This window comes from Notolabrus celidotus, chromosome 16, assembly GCF_009762535.1.
Source record: "Notolabrus celidotus isolate fNotCel1 chromosome 16, fNotCel1.pri, whole genome shotgun sequence".
Taxonomy (NCBI): Eukaryota; Metazoa; Chordata; class Actinopteri; order Labriformes; family Labridae; genus Notolabrus; species Notolabrus celidotus.
This window is the reverse complement of record NC_048287.1, coordinates 8,374,053-8,395,515: the sequence shown is the minus strand read 5'-3', so window position 1 is coordinate 8,395,515 and position 21,463 is coordinate 8,374,053. Positions and strand designations below refer to the sequence as shown.

Genomic DNA, 21,463 nt, shown 5'->3' with positions numbered 1-21,463 from the left:
TCTGTCATCTGAGATCCTCCTCAGTCTCTCACTGTTTACCCACCGCCGGCCCGGTTGCAGTCTGCATGCTCAGGATTACCAGAGGCCTCTTCTTTCAGTGCCAACATCTCTGCCTTCCTTTGGCTGGCGTCTTTGGGATATAGAGGGGGGTTCTGAAGGTCTGAGCTGAGGGGGCTGCAGAGGAGAGCCGGGACCGAGGAGGCCCACATCCCTGATTGCTTCTCCTCTCTTCTCTCTGGTCTTTTTGGAGTTCTGGTTTGGTTCTTTCGGGCAGGATTGGGGGGTTTGGAGGACTCCACTACATCATGGATCACTCTCTGTTTGGTTGCCTCCGCAGCCCTGCCGCTCAGGGTCTGCACCCCGCCATCACCTCCTCACCTCTGACCCTGCATGGCCGCAGTGACCACGTCTCCTACCTGGACCTCCCAAGCTCCTCGCCCCCCTGTAACTTCTCTGCAGGAGACGATAGTGGTGTGTATAACACTGCAGTGCACAGAGGTCACCTGACCCAACAGCCCCCAACTGCCTGGACAGTCCCCTTTCAGATACCTTCACCTAGCACTCGTCATGGGGTCTGTCTGCCAGCGCTAGAGGCCACAGCACCTGAACTTTGTTCAGGGGGGACAGGTTTGGACAGCGAAGACCCGGCGGCTGAGTCTGTGGATTATGGACAACAGAGTTTGTCTGTAGAGGACGCAGAGAGACGGAGTGGTGGAGGAAAGAATGAAATCACAGGTGAGATCATAGTCACCTTTATGGCAATACATTCATTTAGAAAATATGAGGAGAACTTTTTAATTCCTCAGCTTCATTCACAGATCTGATTCTGTGCCCTGTGAAGTTTTCATCTTACCATTTTTGCAGACATTTAGTTGCATTGACAGTAAGTCCCCTGCAAAATGTGTTTGTTTTTAGTCAAGTCATTGCATCCTCAGAAGAAGCTTTTATTTTATTCTATTTTGATCAATAAATTGTAATTCCTTACATTTTTGGAGGAAGCTTGTGACTCAAAAGAAAACTGCACTTAGACTTAGACATGTTTTATTTCTCAGAAATCAAAGTTTGTACATTTTTCCAAATTGTTTCAACAAATTATCTCAAATCACCTCAGTGTGAACACAAGTTTGACTGAATACACTGCAAAACCTTAAATCTAACCGCTCGTATCTAGAATTTTGTCTAAATATGTCCGAAGAGAAGGTTTGATAAATGCTATCATCACCAACAAGAGCAAGGCAAGAGCAAGCAACAAAATGTGGCTTGAATATCACTCTAATCCTGGTGGTTAAGTGGTATTATTTTCATCCTTCTTTAAATTCAGCCAAACACTTTACAACTCTGTGATATAATTAAAAGGTGACCAAAAGAACTCAAAACTTTATCTGTCATTCTCACAGACAAAATTAAAATGCAGTTGTTGTATTTTTGTAACATGATGTCAATCTTTGGGTCTTTTTGGTCGTTAATGTTGTAAAAAACATCAGCACACGCTGCAAAAACTCACTTCTCACCAATTGTATTTGTCTGATTTCTATTTATAACATTTATAAATATAACATTATTTAACACTGACCTGATAGTCTGCTTACAAATCAGGATTTGCCAAAAGCCAAAAAATAACTTAATTGATTCCTATTAGTACAAAAATGGCTGCTGTTGTGGTAAAAAAAGAAGTTCTTGACAAGTTTCTTGAAATAATTATCGCATCTTTGTTGAAGGAACTGATCATGAAAATGTTGTTTGCTGCATTTGCAGCCAGTATTACCAATTACAATCACTCAGGTCCTTACTTCTAGCTTGTAATAAGATTATAAATAAAAGGTTTGTCGGGCTAATGTGATTTTCAGTAATTGTAATCAGATCTTTTGACTAATAATGAGACAAATTAACTTGGTAAGATTTTAGTTTTTGCAGTGTGTGATGATGGTTTTGCAACTTTAGTGACCAAAAACCAAAACAACAACGTCTTTTATATTTTGAGAATAGACGTCTTAGGTTTGTTGTTGTGAATCCATCTTCATTTTGTCTCAGGTTATGTACATTTAAAATTAAAAAAGGACACGAAGAGCAACTTCACAATCAGTACTCTGAACATATTTTGTATAGTGTTAAAAAAGGGTAAATATATTCATTAAATCCTTTTTGGATGGGTTAAAACTCAAAATCCAGCCATTTAGTGTCTACAGCTCAGACATTAGATAGAAATACTTCTTACAGTCAGCCAAACAATCAGCTGAAGATGACAGTAAGTCGTGAGGTAAAGTTTATATCTTCAGATCTTAGAGGGGACCCAAAACACACAAGAGGGACAGACTATCTCTTCTGGTCTTACATCAGTTATATATTTTTAAATGTAAGGTAATTCAGGAAGATTAAATAACAGCTGGAGATTTAGTTCAGGATGTAAAAAGAAGTTTGTACTGTAGAGGGAAAACTTGGTTAGTTAAAGTGAAGGAGACATGCTGCTTAATACTCCACCCTGACAGAAGCTGAACTACCGCAAAGCTTGTTTAACCAACCAAAGGCTTCAGATAAATCCCAACTATAAAATAAAATGAAATAAATCAATAAATTAAAGGAACAATTAAAATTGCTTCTGAAGTTTGTCAGACAGGAGCATGGGAAATGGGAGTAAAGGTGTCTGCTGCTGTTTGATGAGGGGATGTAACTTTAAACATATACAGGGCGGCTGGTGACCGTTTGCTTCCTGTGCACCATCAGCAAGGCACTGCTGCCTCGGGCGCTCATCCACGTGCAGCCCCCTCACTCTCACATCTCATAGTGCATGATAGGATCCTGTATGTGCATGTATGTGTAGTTCAGCTTATGTGTGTGGTACATTTTCAATAATAGAGGGCCAAAAATGTACTTCACCTCAGGGTTAATAAAGTTGATCTTTTTCTTCTTCTTTAAACAACCTTAGGTACTCAGAGGTGTGCTTAGATTACAGCCTTTATTTTTGCAGGGCTCAGACTTGTGTTGGTAAAATAGGTTTCAACCACTGAGGCCTTCCTCGGGGCAGGAAAAGGTTTGGTCGACTGATGGCTCAGAGCAGCATGGTTCAAACCACTTTGTGGAATAAAATACATAAACAAATACTGAAGAACAAAAATGCCACAAACTTAGAAAAAGCTTTTCAATTTACTGCAGAGAAGAAAATGCTTCACTGGTTGTACATAAACCAAACAAATAAAATACCCCACTATTTGAGTGTAAGGACTGTCAGCATTGGCTCTGTATTAAAAAAACCCAGTCAGTCTGACACCTGCATTGTGCAGGTGAGAGTTTAACAACAATTCACACAGGTAACTTCTGACAACAGCATGCAACAGCTATTTAGATCCAAAACATTAAAAACTTGAAGCCAAAACATTTTCACACCAAAAAACTCAAACTTCATAACATGTCCTTAATAAAACACTTCCATCTGTGCATTTTACAAGAACACACCCTCGAGGGACGTTTCACTTAAAGCATGAGAAAATTTATATTTCATATTTTCTGACTTGAATAAAAACATTTAAGGCAACAAAGCACACCTTCCTTTTGTACAGTACAAATAGGTGGTTACAATACTATTCAAAAACTTTTTCATGATTTTTAAATGAATGCAGATCAGAATTTAGTGTCTGGATTTATTGTAAAAGTACTAAGAATTTAAGACAACAAAAAAATGTTTTCCAGTTGTTTGTTGGAGTCAAGATGTCAGAAATGCAGCTTGTCCTCCAGGAAAAAAAGTTTGTACATGTTGAACATGAAACCTTTTATTTCTTTTGTTCTTTTTTTTTTGGAATAAAAATAGACTGATGGTAAAAATGTATGATTATGTTTATTAACCCTTAAAGTATAATATATTAGCATGTATTTAAGCTACATTGTCCTAACAATGCATTTAAGAGCTTGTATGCGCGCAGCAAGCAGAGGAACACATACAGGCAGGGCGTAAAATTAACTTTTTACCTCATCTGCCATTGGCTAGTGACCTCCAAAAATTTACCGGCCAAAAATGTTTTTCACCGGCCAAATAAAAAATCATGCCTTATTTGATTAAAAATAGTAACCGCCTCGTCAATTTTCCAGTTTTCTTTGAAACGTAGTATAGTGACATTACTCCGTTTAGCTGTCTGTTCCTGTTCTTGATCGTCTCCTGCCTCTTTGTTTATACTTTTTGTTTGTGGTGCCTCACGCCGGGATTGTGTCGCCACATCTTCCTCGAAACGCTCTTCCCACCGTGCTTCTTCAAGCAAAGGGAATGAATGGAACTCGAATGGCTTATGTCATGCCATTCCCGACGTACCAAATCACAACCATATCTGCTCTTTATATGCATGCCTATTTAGCAGATAGGAAACGGTTAAAATATCAATCTTGAAAGGTGACATACAATGCCCCTTTTCAACTATTTAATACAGTCCCCTGTGGTCTAAATGAAACATCCTTGCTATGTCTCAGTCAAAACATTACATATATCAAGAAGGTTTTGGACCAGCTCTAAACACCCTTTCGAAAAACAGTCCGTTTTAGTGAGTGTCTTTTTAAGCAAAGTCTCAACAGACTGAGTTCACGATAGAGTTCAATATTTACAGCTTAAAATTGAACTGAACGTACCACCTCCAGCCAATTAAAAACATCCAGATGAAGAAGATGTGATACAGTTATGATGTCCAGAACCAAACAGAGGTAATAGTGAGTATTTTCATGTAAAAGCATAATAACATCATCCAACAGTTAAATGTAACGTGTCTGCAGGTTGTTATAAGCCCAACTCTGAAATCATCTGAAATGTTCGTAATCGGAAAAGTGATTGTGAAATCAAGGTTCATTTTCAGCTGCATAAAACTAAACCTTCTGGCTTCAGACCTTCTACCCCTGCACACATGCTTCAGATAATTGACACAGCAGAGCACATCATCCCTCTGACATTTACCCACATGATTTAAAAGCAGGAACCATATCTTACAGATTTAGCTCTCTGACGAGCTGCTTGAGCCACAGCCAGAGCCAGGTCCAGAACTTTCCAAATTCCCCCTAAGTTGATGTCCCATTCTGGAGACATCCGGAGATTTGATGGACAGATTGAACACTTCGAAAAGATCTGCCCAAGCTGCCAGAGACCAAACCCCAATCCAATTTCCTTACTCTAACTCCACTGGCACTCAAAGAAGCCGCAGCACTTTTATTACGCAGTGTTTTTTCTGGACTACTTTAAAAATGATGAAATGTACAAAGTTATTGACCTACATTCCTTCAAATAGAAGTTGAGTGGACAGTAAAGCAGAAAAATGACTTTAAAAGTTTTAAAAACACCAATATTCTTAATATAAGTCTCCAGGGAAAAACAAAATCTGCAGAATGATTAAATGCACTGAATGAAATGACATTAAAAGGGTAATATGACAGAAAATACCAGTATAACATGTGTTTGTGTAATTGGTCCTGTGTGTGTGTAGTGTCATGTTTCAGCTCAGACTGTGTGTGTTTTCCTGGCACACTCTGGTTTGTCAGCACATCGCACATTTACACGACTAATGAAATGTCAGCTGGATTTATGCAGCGCGGGGAGAGGAACGGTGTAGAAATTATTATTCACTCTGAAAGATTACTCTGGTCATTTTCACCGTCCTCTGACCACAAAAACATAAGAGACGTTTGAAATATGATTTCATGACAGACAATATGAGGGGAAAACATGATTTCAGACTTGAAGCACGAAATAATTGAGGAAAAATTTAGTGTTTATGTGCAACAAGGATGGTCGAGTATGACTAAAAGGGCCTCGTAAAGTTTTATTAATGTGGCTTTTGTCACAGTTTTCCATCAGTCTTTGAGTTTTTACTTAAACTGGACATCTCCTCTTTCACTTTGGGAAAATATTTCAATTATTATTTTTTAATATGGATATTTTTAGCCAATACCAACAGATAATAACTCGTCCCAATGGCTGGCACCAATAAGATTACCAGTATTTTTGTTCAGTGATCAACATATTCATATTGCACCAGCTCTAACTGAAGTCACTATTGTTGACACACGAAAACACAGATCAGCTCTGACTCTTTAGCTGTCATTAATTTTGTTACTGTGAGCCCGAGCTCTCCTGTGCTGCTTTGATGTCTACTTAATGTTAAAGTCTTCATCCAGCCAGTGGCCGTCAAACTCAGCATCCTCACTGGACTAACGTCAGAAGTCCATCAGTCCATAGTCAAACTTCTGTCCCTGACGTTGTGGATCAGACTGTGAGTGTGTGTAGGTACTGAGTCGTACCTGCCCTGTGAGATGTGATCTCTCTCATGATACAGCGATTCAGAACGTCCTATGCTAATTATTTTTTAATTTTATTTAACCTTTATTTAACCTGGTTGTCCCATTGAGATCAAATATCTCTTTTCCAAGGGAGACCTGGCCAAGACAGTCAGCAGCAAAAAAACACAAAGTTACAGACATAGAGAACCGAAGTACCCTTTACAAGCACGTTTGTCGCAGAAGGAGCCGTTACCTAGGGGGCAGTTGCAACAAGATACACTAAAAGCAACGAAATTCTAAAGATTCAGCTTCAAGGTCTTTCATTTTAGATTTAAAAACATTCAGTGACACAAGCTCCTTGAGCTTCAAGCCATTTTGCAATAAATTCCAGGCTGAGGGTGCAGAATACCTGAAAGCTCTTTTCCCAATTTCTGTTTGAGCTTTGGGAAAGAAAGCATTAAAAAGTCTTGGGAACGCAGTGAGTACTGTCCAGCACTTTTCTGTGTGATAAAGACACAGAGGTAATGACACATGTTGGTGTATTAATACAGCCGGGGATCCTGGGAGTGCTGTAAAAGCAGGAAATTCAATGCCGCCGAGCAGACCAATCACAGGGCTTGCAGTCCGTGACGATGCGATGCGTAGTTACATTTTGGAGGAGGTGTGCGTCAGCTACGTGCGAAGGTAGCTACGCAGACCTACGCTAAGACAGCAGTGATATGATAGGCTAACAGTGAGGGTGTGATGTAGTTCTATAGGATATTAGTGAAGAAGTGAAGAAGAAGGTGTGCTGTATGAATAGTTATTATTATTATTATTATTATTATTATTATTATTATTATTATTATTATTATTATTATTATTATCATTATAATAAGTGATAAGAGCATCTGGTCTCTCCAGGAGATATGAGTGAGCAGGCATGACAAAGTGAATATAACACATTCCTTACTTGTTTTCCAATACAGCTCAATGCATTGAACAGAGATGATGAATAAATATCCAAATCATTCTGAATATTTGGGTTGATGCTGGATAAGGTTAAGGAGCCGTGCGTTAGCAGTTAGCACAATGAGGTGTATCAAGTTGGGAGGGCAAAGATACAGGTGATTCGAATCACTTTACTGCATTAATATGAAAATGGCACAGTTCAAATATCATACATTCTGGAATGTAAGTACACCGATTTATGATGCAATCTGTTTTAAGGGGTCTCTCAGTGGGAGAAAAGATTTGGATGATGGTAAGAGAAGTCCACAATGTGCAGTTTTTATGCAGCTGTGTAGCTCTTTCCAGCACCATTTGCTTTTCACTTTCACTTTGGTAGTTGACTTAACGGAACCACTTCATGTGGGTACTACGCCACTGCCCTCTGCTAGTCACTTGTTGTCTTACATTGAGTAGTCTTTTTAATCAAACCAGCACTGATATGGTTTACAGCATTTGATTGCTGCTGTTGTCAATATTTGTAAAGGATATTTTTTGGCTCTCCCACCCCTGCCTACTTGTGTTACACCCTGCACTGCCTCCCCTGGATCTCTTGACTAAATACTGATTCAGGAGCCTCAAAAACCTCTTCCCAGATGTTCTTAATTTGGTGCATGCCCAAAATATCTGGATTTGGTTGACAATTTCTGTACTGCATTTTCCTGAAATTGTATGTTGGGCCTTAAATCAGGCCTCTGTCACTACTGAACAAGCAACAACCTGCAGTATTTACAAATTAAACCAAAAACTGCTGTTCCTCAAATGTCCACTTGAGGCTGTGTGTAAAAGTCAAGGAATCTCCTTAGAGCCCCATGAAGGAGTCCCAACTCTACAGCAGAAATAAACATGTTTACAGTCTGGTGCAAAAACAGTTTTGGTCTCTATAGGTAATTTCTTAATGAGTAAATCATATGCATGGAGGGAATTTACTTCTGTGTTTTGATGTTATTAATACCAAGGGTTATCAATAAAATTGCATAATTAGGGGTGCAGTAAGTTGACTGAGGTGGGCGTATTGTATCTGTTTGTCAGGAGGCTTAAGGCTCGCTTCAACTCCACCTCTTTCCTGTTTCTAGGTTAGCCTTAGTTAGTTGGAGCCAACATTTCCAACATTGGATATCAAAATAGTTCTCCAAAACCAATGGGGGGCATCACTGAGACTAAACACGTTTTATACAGTCTGATTTCTCATAATGGAAAATAAGTTCACGGAAAATGTTAAAGTGACATTGAACTCTATATGGGTCTGCAGACTGAAGGACTCGTAGAACATTCAATTGAGTATTTAACTTTGAGACCTCTTTGCTTTCTAACACATTACCTGAGTGATTTCTCTTCAGGTTTTACCTCCTTTCAAAATGTTGCATCTCATGTAAGTCTGTGTTGCAGATTTATCCAAAGTAGATGTAATTCATTGGTATGCAGGTCTGGATTGAGAAGCGTTGAAGTCAAGCCGTCAGGTAACCAAGCTTGGAGGACAAAACAAAGGTTAATAGGGAAACTATGAGCCAAAACCTCCCTATGAACATTTGAAACATTGAACAGTCATTTTTGGATTCAGTTTTGACTCTACTCCTGCTGGATGCCTGTTGTTTAAATGGCCCTGTCTAAGAATGTATTAAATAATAGCTACAGGACACTTTTAGGAAGGTTTGTATTTCAGGGATATGTACAATAGGCACTGCCGTTCTGGAGTTTTGGGGGCTTGGAGATCACAGTTTTCTTTTTCATAAGGGATGCTGGATGTACTCTTGTGGGGAAAGTGAACTAGATAATCTTGTTTAACTGTTCTGCAGTCTATCTGGTCATTGGCACCTCACTGTATTAGTTTGGCAGTATTCACTTATCTTATCTTGGAGTAGCGTTATCATGCACTGTATCATCCTCTGGAAAGGCCAGGCATCTCTGTTTATTCTAAAGAGAAATAGTTTTAGCTTTTCTCTGATAATTAAAAATGAATGGTGGTGTTTAGGAGCAGACTTTGGTAGGAACCTGCCAGATGTAACACCCAAACCTCAGTAATAAAATCTGATTGGCACTCCTAATCGTCTTGCTCTCATATTATTTTTGTTTCAGCGAGGCCCTGCAGTTTATCAAACGCCCCTCATCTCTTTTTTTTCATGCTACCTCCCCCCCCTCTCTTTTGGAAACTCAGCTGTGGCTGGAAAAAGTTCTGTTTTTCATTTCAGAGTCCCAGGACGGGAGCTATAAGTCAGACATGAACAGCAAACCCAGGAAGGAGCGCACAGCCTTCACCAAGGAACAGATCCGAGAGCTGGAGTCCGAGTTCGCTCACCACAACTATCTGACCAGACTGAGACGCTACGAGATTGCCGTCAACCTCGACCTCACCGAAAGACAAGTATGGTATCAGCTGAATCACAATCTCTACATCACATTTTACCCACTAACAGGCTCCAAGTCAGTAAAAACAATCAGAAGGAGCATTCAAAGGGCCATGAGTTTTATTAATATCTTCTGGCATCAGAAAGGCATCGTAGCGAAATCAGCACATCTCCCTGACAAACACTTGAGTCATTGTTTGACACTGGAAAGTTTGAAGAGAGTTTCAATAAGAAGACATCCAAAATAAATGTATCTGGAAGTAATAGATCATCACTGAAGCAATGCAGTCATTATTTCTGTTTAGAGCAAGTTTCTAGCTTTTAACCTTTGTAGATTGGGAAAAAAAGACTGCGAAAGGAAGATGTACATTGATAAAGTAAGATAAGAGTAGTAGCAGAGAAAACTTACATCCTGTCTCCAAAGTTTTGAAAAAAGTTTAGCTTAAAAGTTTAAGAGCACAGCTTAGGTTTTAGCTCTAAAACCCCCATCAGAGAGATATCAGGCGTAGAATTAGGTAAATGGCTGCATCGTCCAGGGTCAGCTAACACGGGTGAAATCAGCTTAGTCTTGTGTGTGCAGACACAGACCAAGGGAAGAGAGATTAAACACCTCTTTAAGTCTAGAAAAGGTGTATTCTATGTGTTGTATTTTGGTGTTTCTTATAGTGGACGTGTTATGGACAAGTTGTATATTTTTACTCTGGGAAACCACTGTGATAGCTCTAGAGACCCCAGGTGCCATGAGAGAGAGCCATGTGTTAATCCATACACACAGATAAGAAATCTGTGTGCACATTTTATTATCCATGCATATGGATTTCTTATCCGTGTGGGCACAGTCGTTATACGGAAAACAAAATCAAGTCAGGGTGCAAGGTTTGCAAAGCCGTACACACTGGTCACAAATTTGTGTGCATGGAATACAAACCTGTATGCACAAATGATAAACTGTACTGTCACATGTATACAATGACGTCGCCCATTACAGTGGACGGTGGAAGTAGAAGTGTTGACATTAAGCTTCAATGTATTTTCAACGAACGGTAAGAGTTGTCATCTGCTTCAGTAACAAGTTTGTCACGTGTTCCTGGGGTCGAATCCAACTCCACCCATATTTACGTATACTTTATTTTTATATCTGTTATCTTTTGTCAGTGTATATATTGCACTGTTCACGTAAATAATACATTTTGCTGCAATAGATTCATTATGAATTGACCTGAATATGACTGTTAATATGTTTTTGTATGGGTCATGAATCTTGGGACCCAAGCAGATGACAACTCTTACATAAACACAACAACCGCTGGTTTACAGAAACTGATTAGTTTAGGAACTAGATCATGGTAGTAGATAGGAAATTGAGGACAAGAGTATTGACTTACCACTAGTATCCAAAAAGTTACATGTCCCTATTGCCATCCAGGCAGAGCAGACTGATATTGTGACATCAGATCCAAAAGGTCTATAGCTCTGTATGATTTGCAGTGTAAAAATACATTTTTATCTCCCACTGGTGTCTTTGAAAACCCTCAGTTCAACCTCTGTCCGACACATATTACAGTTTCAGGTACTGTCTCTTTAAAGCCCCCCTCCCTTCAAGACCACTCTCTTCTGATTGGTCAGTTCTCTGGAAGCCTGCCAGAAGGAGAACCCATTGTTTATCAAAGTGACTACAAAAGATTTTTGTGGCTTTGACTTCACAAAGTCTTTGTTGTTGGAAAAACAATTTGAAAGCTGTTCAAAGCACATTACTGTTTTAGAGGGAATTTATTAAACAACTTCAGTTTGCATCTTCTTTAACTGAAATAGGAAGACAAGCTATATTGTTGGTTAAGTACACATTATATTTGTGTTTGCGAGACTCTGTTAGAGATTATTTACACTGAGAAAGCTTGAGGAAAGTCGCAAACTAACTGTTAGCACGTATCTTTGACCATATTTGTCCTAATTTTGCACAACTTCATGCCTTCATATACATTTTAACATGTGATTCATTTTAATTCAGCTCTTAAAGCTGTTATGAACTGAGAAATGAGCTGTAGATAATTTCTGATGTTATGTTGGACATTTGGCACGCTGCTCTATGGGAAGTGACTCACTTTTGGGGCCAGCCTCCAGTGGACAGTTTAGGAGCTGTAGTTTTTGACACTTTTTCATCTGGGCTTAATTTTTCAGCCATGGGGGTTTCCTGCCTATGTACAGTCGTTATGCCTACCACAGTATCTTCTACCTGACACCTAAGCAAAGATTGAACTCCCTATGAACATCTTCTTCCAGCATTGTTTTAGTTCAATGTTCAGTAGTAATGGCTTTTATTGTACTTGTTAAGATTTGAAAGAACCCTCAGCATGATGACATCCATGACTCAGAGAATAAAAGTGGCTGATGTTTGGTTCTCATTAGAGAAATTGTTCACAGCAGGAAAATGTCTGTGTTTTGACATCAGCAAACGGTTGGACATGTCATGCTAATGCTCTGAGGCTAATCGATCCCAAACCACACAGATTCTTTGAAACGTCAGCGTGTGGCTGTGTGTGTGTGACTCTGTGAGGCTGTGTGTCACAGTCCAGATGGTTTTCTTAAAGCTCACAGAGAAAGAATGAGGTTTGAAGTTAGCAAGCTGAATCTGCTGCTGTTCACTGTGGGTGTGAAGAGTTAGAAAACAGTTGTGTTTGAAGAGTGGACAGAGACATGACTGTCTTCTGGAAAGAAGAGGTAGTGGCGTGACGACTTCATTTCTATCATTACTTCTGCTTTAAGTGCCCCCCCCCCCCCCCCCCCCTCTGAATTGTTTTTTTTTTTTGTGCAATTGGCAGAACACAGCCAAAAATATCTACTGGCGTGTACACAGCTAGAGAGATTTAATCTGGATGCTAATTAAGGAAAGCAGAAAAAAAGCTTCAGTAAAATGTGCTTACTTGACAACATGAACAGCCATCTCCGGCCAGAGAACAACCAAACCCTGAACAAGATATTTTTCAGGTTTCCATTGTAGCACCTTGACAATCCCAGGTCGCCCTGCCGTAATCCTCCCCTGCTTTATTGTCTCTTTGATTCTAGAATAGTTATAGGAAGATTACACTGACACAGTACAAGAATACACAGACATGTGGGCACAACACAAGTGTATCAGTAGAGCTGCTGTGTAAGGATGCAATTTTGGAATGAAATCGAGATGCATTGGTTATTAAATGTCTGCATAAATCAAATCTGATTCATTTGAGATTACATGTATTTATTTAGAAATGTGATGGACCTATTTTTATTTATTCCTTTTGCATAAGACGCGCTTTACATTAACATGCTCTGTGGATGTATAATTTTGTTTTGGAATAGCGTAGGAGTTGTGCAAAACAAAACTAGAGCGAGTGTGCCCACCACCTGTCAATTCCAGATTGAAAGTTTGGGAACACTACAGGTTTCACAAGAAAGAGGGGCAACTTGATAAGTCAGATGCTTTTTGCAAAATGTGTCTTTACTACTCTAAGGTTCACAGGCAGCATGACTAACCTTACAACGCACCTGAAGTTGACACGGTGTGACCGTGGAAGTGTCTGCCAGTGCTCTGGCAACCCTTGATTTGGGTTCGGATTCATCTGCATCTGCTAACCCACAGAGTGGGGAGCAAAGTATTGCCCGTTTTCATAGTTTTCATATTGCACTTACGTATTCTTGTTAATCTTGAGCATCCTTGTCTCTGTGAGCCAGGCGTGTTAAGTTGTACTGTACTGTGAACTTGAGAAAGGCAGAAAGCTCATACAGGACTTCAAAAAAAGGTCAGTTTGGGAAAGTCTTCAAGGGATATTTTGTTTTTTTAAAGTGGGGTTGCATGAGTTTTCCGTCACTACTAACTGTACTAGCCATAACGGATGCCACTCGGCTTGGCCCCTGTCATGAGAAACTCTGGAGAGGAACAGCACGCAAGCTAGGCTACAGATTTCTGCCGACGGGGCAGATTCTGCCACATAATTTAGCTAATTTTTGGAGTCTTTCAAAATTTGCTAAATTACGTGGCAGAATCATTGAGTCACATAGCATCATTCCTTTACATCGTTCGTATTGCATTGAATCGCACTGCGTTGAATCAGATGGTGTTGGATCGTACTGCATTGTGATAGGGGTGTGAATCATATTGTATCCTATTGCACCCACTGAATATGTATCTTTAATATTTTGGATTGTTAACAATGTATCGAGATGCAAATCGTATCCGCCTCACACCAGAGATGCCCAACCAAACTCTAAAAGGAACCATAATCTACTTAATGAACATCATGATATATTAAAGAAGAACTGAAACTACAGATTGCGTCCATTAACTCATGCGGAAAGTCATCAGTTTTCTCATAGACTTCTATTGACAAACCCAACCATCAGTTAAATCATGGTATTTGATTAGTGCTGTGACTTGCATTGTAGACAACACAGAATTCAGCATTTTAGGCAGATTTGAAGGCACATCCAACTCTGGTATCCTCCCAAAGGTCTGATATTACTCAGCCTGCCTGGATATGCACAGGAACATCTTTTCTGGTTGAAGCTAGAACTATTCGTCTAGAAGATTCGTCGCTTTGTGTTATAGGAGAGACCCAGCTTCCAGTGGCTCGTGGTGATTAAAGGCTGTTATGCTGTAATAAATCCTCAGTGCTCTTTACATTGTCCTGTAAATGTCTCAGCATCAGTTTAAAGACATCCAGCTCTTCTGTCCAAAAACAACCTCAGAGGTCTGTTGGCTTGGATTGATCAGCGTTTGGCTCGAGCAGCAGCCAGGACTACTCACCCAGGATTCAGCTCTTCCTGTCTGGATTCAGGTCCCTCTTCACTCCCCCTCACATTGGCTGCTCCAAACATCCCCAACAGTGGAACAATACATCTGTTTAGTGAACAGTTTACTCTGGATGCTCAGCATCTTTACTGTGATTTTAAGACTTTCACCTCGTACCAACTGTACAGATTTATAAGTTGTGAAGAAATAACTGATCCCTCATCAGTGCCATTAAATACTTTCTTCTTATGTGGCCTTTCCCTTTACAAACCTATTTACCTAATGGATTAAATGAAAAAAGGAAACAGAATTATACCTACAATATTATTGTTTTTCGTGGGGCTACAGATAGTTCAGGCAATTTTAAAGCCCTTGGTTCAGGATTTGAAGATGCTAATCCTGTGCAAAGTTAAAAGGGGTCTATATGTTTCAATGAGTGACACCACAATCATGCTTTTAATGTTTGCTTAAAGCATCCTTCTTTCTCTTCTGTCATAACATGGAACTAATCTTTCCTGATCAGAAATTTAAAGTTGTCTCTTTTTCACCAGGTGGTTCTTTGTTTGTGCCATAACCTGTAGTCTTAATGACATCCCTCATTGGTTTGTGAGGAGGGGTTATAAAGCCTGACAATGGCGGTAACTAAATTTTCATCCAATATAGAAACAGCAAAGGGGTGGAGATGAGGTGGGCCTAATGAATTATTTTTGCTGGCTACAATGTTCCTACCTGCCAGTCAACTAGCCACACCCTCAATATGCCTAATCATGTGTAAATTTATGTCTAGATCAAGCAGCAACCTCTGATTTTAAAATATGAAGCCCATGTGGAAGTGCTCAAAACTGCAGTTCATGGAGTGACCGCTTGAGGTTGGCTGCAGAAAACACTGGAAACCAAATACACACCCATTCAAAAAAGACGATCTTTGCAGGAGAAATAAACATGTATACAGCTTGATTCAAAAAACGGCTTAGGTTTGTGTAGCTCATTACTACACAAACTGTTTTTGTACCAGGCTTCAAACATGTTTATTTCTGCTGTAAAGTGGGACATTTGAAAATGGGGCTCTATGGGGAGTGACTCGCCTTTGAAGACAGCATCTAGTGGAAACTCAGGGAACTGCCGTTTTTGGGACTTCTGCATTGGCTTGATTTTTACACCAGAGGTCACAACTTGGTTTGTGACTGTTAATCCCCACTACATAAAGATGGGCAACATGCTTCTACCTCCTCCTGCGGTACAAAAGTAAAGCCAAAATGCCCCGCAACAGGTCCCAAAATTCTGAGACAAGAGTCTGTGCAGTAGAACGTGGACTGGAGTGGGACAGGAACAGTGGATGTTAGGCAGACTGGGAAATCTGGACACAAAAATAAGCAGTCACTCTCACAGTAGACTATTAGAGTAGATTGGGATTGGCTTGTGTACCAAAGAGCAGTTCGTGAGGTGACAAACATGACTCTGAAAGCTGCAAGTTACCTAAATAGTTCCTTAGCTTACAGCTTGTATGAGTAACCACCTGATTGAGCTGCGTGTTTTCTCTGTACACTCAAGTACAGTGACTGGTTTACTACAGGATAAGACTCCTGGGAGAGCAAATTGTGCAGTGTTAAAAGATGTGTGTTTATATCTGTTAATATATGGGTGTGGGTTTGAAATATACATAGAAGGAGTTGGTGGATGGATATGCAGTGATAGAGTAATATGACAAGAGGAGTCAGGAGAGGACTCAGAGTGTGTATCATGAGTCTGGATTGGATTTCCTGGTCTGAGGCAGCAGATTATTCAACACTGAGAGATTGGATATGAGAGAAGGACGAGCCAGCAGGCTGCTGTGACTCATACATCAGCACATTTCTGGTTATGTGGACATACTGTACGACTAACTGTAACATCACTCATCTCACCATTACTCACAAATGAAGGACAGTACAAATTAGCAATGATGTTGGGCAACTGCAGTCCTTCATGCTTGAGATAACACCACTCATGCACTTAAACATATACTGCACTTTGAGTTTCACATTTAAAGGAACAATTGAGTCACTAGTTTCTGCCAACCATTCAGAAAGTACTGTTGTTAACTTCATCTTAGTTTCATCCACAGGTCAGTGGTGATTCTCTCACTCCTAAATAGTGCTCTGTCAACTTTTGTGATATGATAACCCACTGATATCAGTCTGACTAGCTGCACCTGTATGCTTAGTTCATTGGTGGCAGCTCAACCTCAAGATACTTCAGGGATATTTTAATGTATACATATTACTTTTCTTTTTTAACTTATATTTTTGAGGCTTTAACAGCTTTATTTAGACAGGAGAGGACAGTGGATAGGGTAGGAAACATGGAGAGAGTGGGGGAATGACATGCTGGAAAGGGGCCACAGGCTTGATTCGAGCCTGGCCGCCTGCTAAATGGACACGCAACTTAACCACTAGGCTAAATCTGCGCTCAATTTATGCATACTATACTTTTCTCTTGTCAACTGACTGTTTAGGAGTTTTTAAAGTGAAAGTGCAGTTCAAAAGAACAGCCGTCTCATTTTCTATAAGGCAGCAGCAGAGTTTTAGGTCACTGAAAATGCAATAGGCAAAAATGCCTTCCAAGGTGGAGATTTTTGAAAACTCCCTATCGTCGTTTTCGTATGGAGCATGGTTTTGCACATGTTGACATAATTGCACAATATGTAATGTCCTTTATGTTTTGGGTGTGTGCCTTTAGTTTGACTGTTGCATGCTTGGTTGACCAGTGTGACCACAGAATAATGAGAAATGAGCTGCCCAGACTAAACAAATTTTTTCATCCAAGCTGTAAACATGTTTATATCTGCTGTAAAGATCGGCTTTTTTGAATTGATATATGTGGTTTCCGGCACTTCTGGAGCCACAAGCGGACACTCTATGAACTGCAGTTTTTAACACTTCTGCATTGGCTTCAATTTTTGCGACTGGAGTTGCTGCTTTCTCAGTTCAGATTTTTAAAGTAAAAATGTGATGTTTTTTTCATGCTAGTGTTTCATCCTCTTTGAGTATGAAGACACCATTAATCATGTGTATGTGCTCTGCGTTTCTGCTCAGGTGAAGGTTTGGTTCCAGAACAGGAGAATGAAGTGGAAGCGAGTGAAAGGAGGCCAGCAGGGGGCAGCAGCGCGGGAGAAAGAACTGGTGAATGTTAAAAAAGGGACGTTACTGCCGTCTGAGTACTCCGGGATCGTAGGACTGCAGCGCTCATCGAGCCCACCGAGGACGACCACAGAGGACAGTCAGGACAGTGACCAGAGCTCCCAGCAGCCTCACTTATGACCTGCAGGGGTGCTAATGGATGGGACAGAGGACACTTTGGTGAGACAAGAAAAATCTAGAGAACAAATCCTCCCAATAGCCTATGAAATGGGACTGAAAGTACATTCCAGAGGTTCTTTAAACTGAAGCAAGAACTTGGAATTTGCACTGTCAAAGGTTTGTTTCAGTGAAATGTTAAAACATTTTGTACGATGAACTGAAGTTGCAGCACACATGCTTTTGCATTAATTTATCAAAGTCAAAGACTGTTATCCCGTTTAAACCTTCTTGATCTTTTTTTACATTGAATGATGAAACTGGAGCTTTCAAATTTGTATTTTTTCCACACTCCTTTCTAAAGTTTACAAACTTTTTACCTGCAAGAAAACATTTGAATTAAATAAAAAAATTCAAATACTGCTCATTGGATTTTCTCTTTAAGGCTAAAGACTACTTACGTTAGACAAGGTGAGCAGGACTTCTGCAGGAGTTTTTATGTTGACATTTCTCTCCTCATTCAGCTCTCCTTCCTCTCAGAAGTTTGCAGCTATCATGCTCATGTGCTGTTATGGTTTTGCTTCCGTGTTGAAGAGTAAAGTTACACACAAAGACAAGAAAGTAGGAATAACATATTTACATTTTTAAGTGGCTGCAACTCTGGATCACACGGGTTGTGTACTGACACAAGTTATTCTGGAGTACTTGACATATTTAATAATAATAATTGATAGGACTTATACAGCGCTTTTCTGGGTACTCAAAGTTCCAGAGGTCCAGAGAGTCGGGGCAGCGATGGCAAAGGCTCTGTCCGCCAGGGTGCGGTGCTTGGTCTTTGGTGATAGAGGACAGGAGGTTGGCATCAGATTATCTGAGGCGGTGAGATGGGGATTGGCGTTTGAGGAGGTCGGTCAGGTATGAGGGGGCGAGGTTATTGAGGGCTTTGTAGGTGATGAGCCAGATTTTGAAGTGGATTCAGCGCTGTACAGGGAGCCAGTGAAGATGCTGAAGGATGGTGTGATGTGAGCTCTGGAGCGGGAGTGGGTGAGTAACTGGGCAGCTGAGTTTTGGACATATTGAAGTTTTTGGAGGTCAGTGGAAAGAAAGCCGTAGAGAATACTGTTGCAGTAGATGAGTCTCGGGGTTATAAAGGCACAGATGAGGGTTTCGGCAGCAGAGGAGGAGAGAGATAGTTGTTTCGTGTTTTCTCGCCTTTGTATCTATCCGCTTTATTTGATTTTTCTGTCTGCTGTTAACAAACAAACTGGTGAAGAGAAAGATGAAGTTGGTGCTGTGACATGGAACTATAAGACAGAAGAAAAGTTTATCGAGCTTTGGCATTAACATCCCTTCTTTTATGATGTATTGTTGAGGGATCAGCACAGACTGAAGAAAGAGAAATGTTGGCAAATACAGCAGACACATTTCATCCCGGTGAGAAACTACTGTTAGCGTTTCTGGGTGTCTTGTAGCCCGGCTCTTATTCCTTCCAACAACATCACGCCGGCTGCTGTGATGTCATCAGATACCATTGTGCAGTCCGTCATGTCTGTCGGTCAAGTCCCAAATTTAGGGCTCTGTGATCACCTAATCTGACACAGCAACTATCATAACAGACGAAAAGATTGTGAATGGACAAGAAACTATCACGTATTGCTGCTTAACATCTATATATCCCTAAACAGGGGTAGTTAATACCTACGTTTACAGGTTTTGAGAGCATGGAGTCTCTGCACCGAGATTGGCCATGGTTTAATTATCTCATTGCTACGAATTAGAATTTTGTGATCACAAATACTCTTTGTGTGTCTCCATATTTATACCATAAAAAGTTAACTATTGAAAAAAGTGTTTAAAAATACCAAATCTCTTTTAGTTCTAGGGTTCATATTTTAATCATTTTCATTCAGACAAAGGGTGAAGGCATGATTTTTTTTACATTGCCTGAGTTCGCCCAGAAATCCTTGAACCACTGAATCCTCTCTGGGATCCTGTCTCGTGAGAAGATGTTTTATGATTGATGAGTCTGTTTCTGTGTGTCTGCAGTGTGTGAGTGTGCATTCTAATCCAACAGTGATGTCTGGGTAGTGAAAGCCTGCTGGAACAGCTGGAGATTCACTCAGTGGATTCAGCTCAGGCCTTCAGTCGCTCTGTGGTTTCTGTTCCCTCAGAGCTGCCTCATGGTCGCTCGTCGTACCCACTGTTTTCTCTGTGTGCATGTGTCTCATTACTGTGTGTCACCGTTTGATACAGGCGGTACACGACACGGCAGCTCTCTGAATGGAAAACAGCGAAATGAATAAGGGATGTTCATTCATGAGGTTTTTCTCTGGAAGAAGCAAAAAGCTACATCTGTCCAGGATGGGGAAATTACAGATCCGACTCACCATCGTATCTTTAAACAAGCACAACTGGTGTTTCCAAAGCAGAGCCTCCAATATAAACGTCCTACGTCTGAGCAGTCAGTGTGATTCCGAACATGTTTTGTCATGTTTATTATTGAGTGTTTTGTAGCATCTGTCAAAACCTGAAGAGAGCTCTCCGCTCTCTGTCTGCCAGGACACATGCAGAGAGCCGGGAAGCATGCACACACATTATATTTCAACTAATGTTCTTGAATCAAGATCAGATTTTAAAGGGAATGCTGCAGTAGATTTCTTCAGCTGACAGCGATGAAACAGGCTGTAATGACTGCAGTGAGATCCTTGTGGGGAAAAGTATGTCCACTGATGGTTCTTGTTTTTGTCCCTGACAGGCTCTGGCTGTTATTGTAAGTGTCTGACAACATTACAGAAAGGATCCATAACTGGATTGAGCTTTTTATTGAGGGATTAGATACTTTTTTGAAACCAAAATAAGCGTATATATGTCTGCCGCTCTTTTCAAATCCAGCATAGCCCATTAAAAAAAAAAAATAGAGTTACCTTGCAAAACACTGTAGTCCCTGGTCAACTGTGTCCTGGACCCTGGAGTTCGTTTTTTGATACTGTGTGACTCCTCAAGGTTAAATGTTGAAGAGGGATCAAAAACAATACTAGAGTATCGAGTAACCAAGTAATTGTAGATCAGCAACTCCTGTCTGTTAGCTGATGTTACTGTTTTTGTCAAATGGAGTCTGGCTTTGAGGCAAGTCTTGTTTCAGGAGGACCCCTCCTGAACTTTATGTCGGGCTGCTGCCCTCCCTGTCAGGATTCTTATCAACATAACCAACCACTTACTCCACATTATCCCTTACTTATATACAGCATTTCTGCTTCAACTAACTAACTAACTAACTAACTAACTAACTAACTAACTAACTAACTAACTAACTAACTAACTAACTAACTAACTAACTAACTAACTAACTAACTAACCAACAGACCAACAGACCAACCAACCGACAGACCAACCAACAGACAGACCAACAGACCAACCAACCAACAGACCAACCAACCAACCAACCAACCAACCAACCAACCAACCAACCAACCAACAGACCAACAGACCAACCAACCAACAGACCAGATTTTATCTGAAGACACGTTGCAAGAAAGAAGGTTTAGATTGTATTCTTTGTTGTATTATTTAGAATGGCCTAACATCAAGATAAGATTCATCCTCTCTCATCTTAATCCACCATGAGCAGAAAACTTTGCAGCATTCAACAAGTTACAGTGGCAAGGACAAACTCAAGCAGAACCAGACTCATGTTAGACAGACATCTGCTGAGACCGTGTTGGGGTTAGAAAGAAGACAGAGGGAGATGCAGAAAGAGAGAGTGATGAACAGAGACAGACAACAGAGACAGAGGAGAGAGTGGGAAAGACAGGATCAAAGTGTGGTCCAAACCTGAACCAGCCCTA

General features: G+C 40.4%; 1 protein-coding gene across 1 annotated transcript; it reads left to right on the top strand.

Moving 5' to 3' along the window:
• On the top strand, positions 1-18,005 carry LOC117828128 (homeobox protein MOX-2-like). Its single transcript, XM_034705132.1, has 3 exons — positions 1-735; positions 9,420-9,592; positions 17,418-18,005. Exons 1-3 carry the CDS (start codon positions 306-308, stop codon positions 17,640-17,642), a joined length of 828 nt encoding a protein of 275 aa, XP_034561023.1. The 5' UTR covers positions 1-305; the 3' UTR covers positions 17,643-18,005.
• The last annotated feature ends 3,458 nt before the right edge of the window (positions 18,006-21,463 follow it).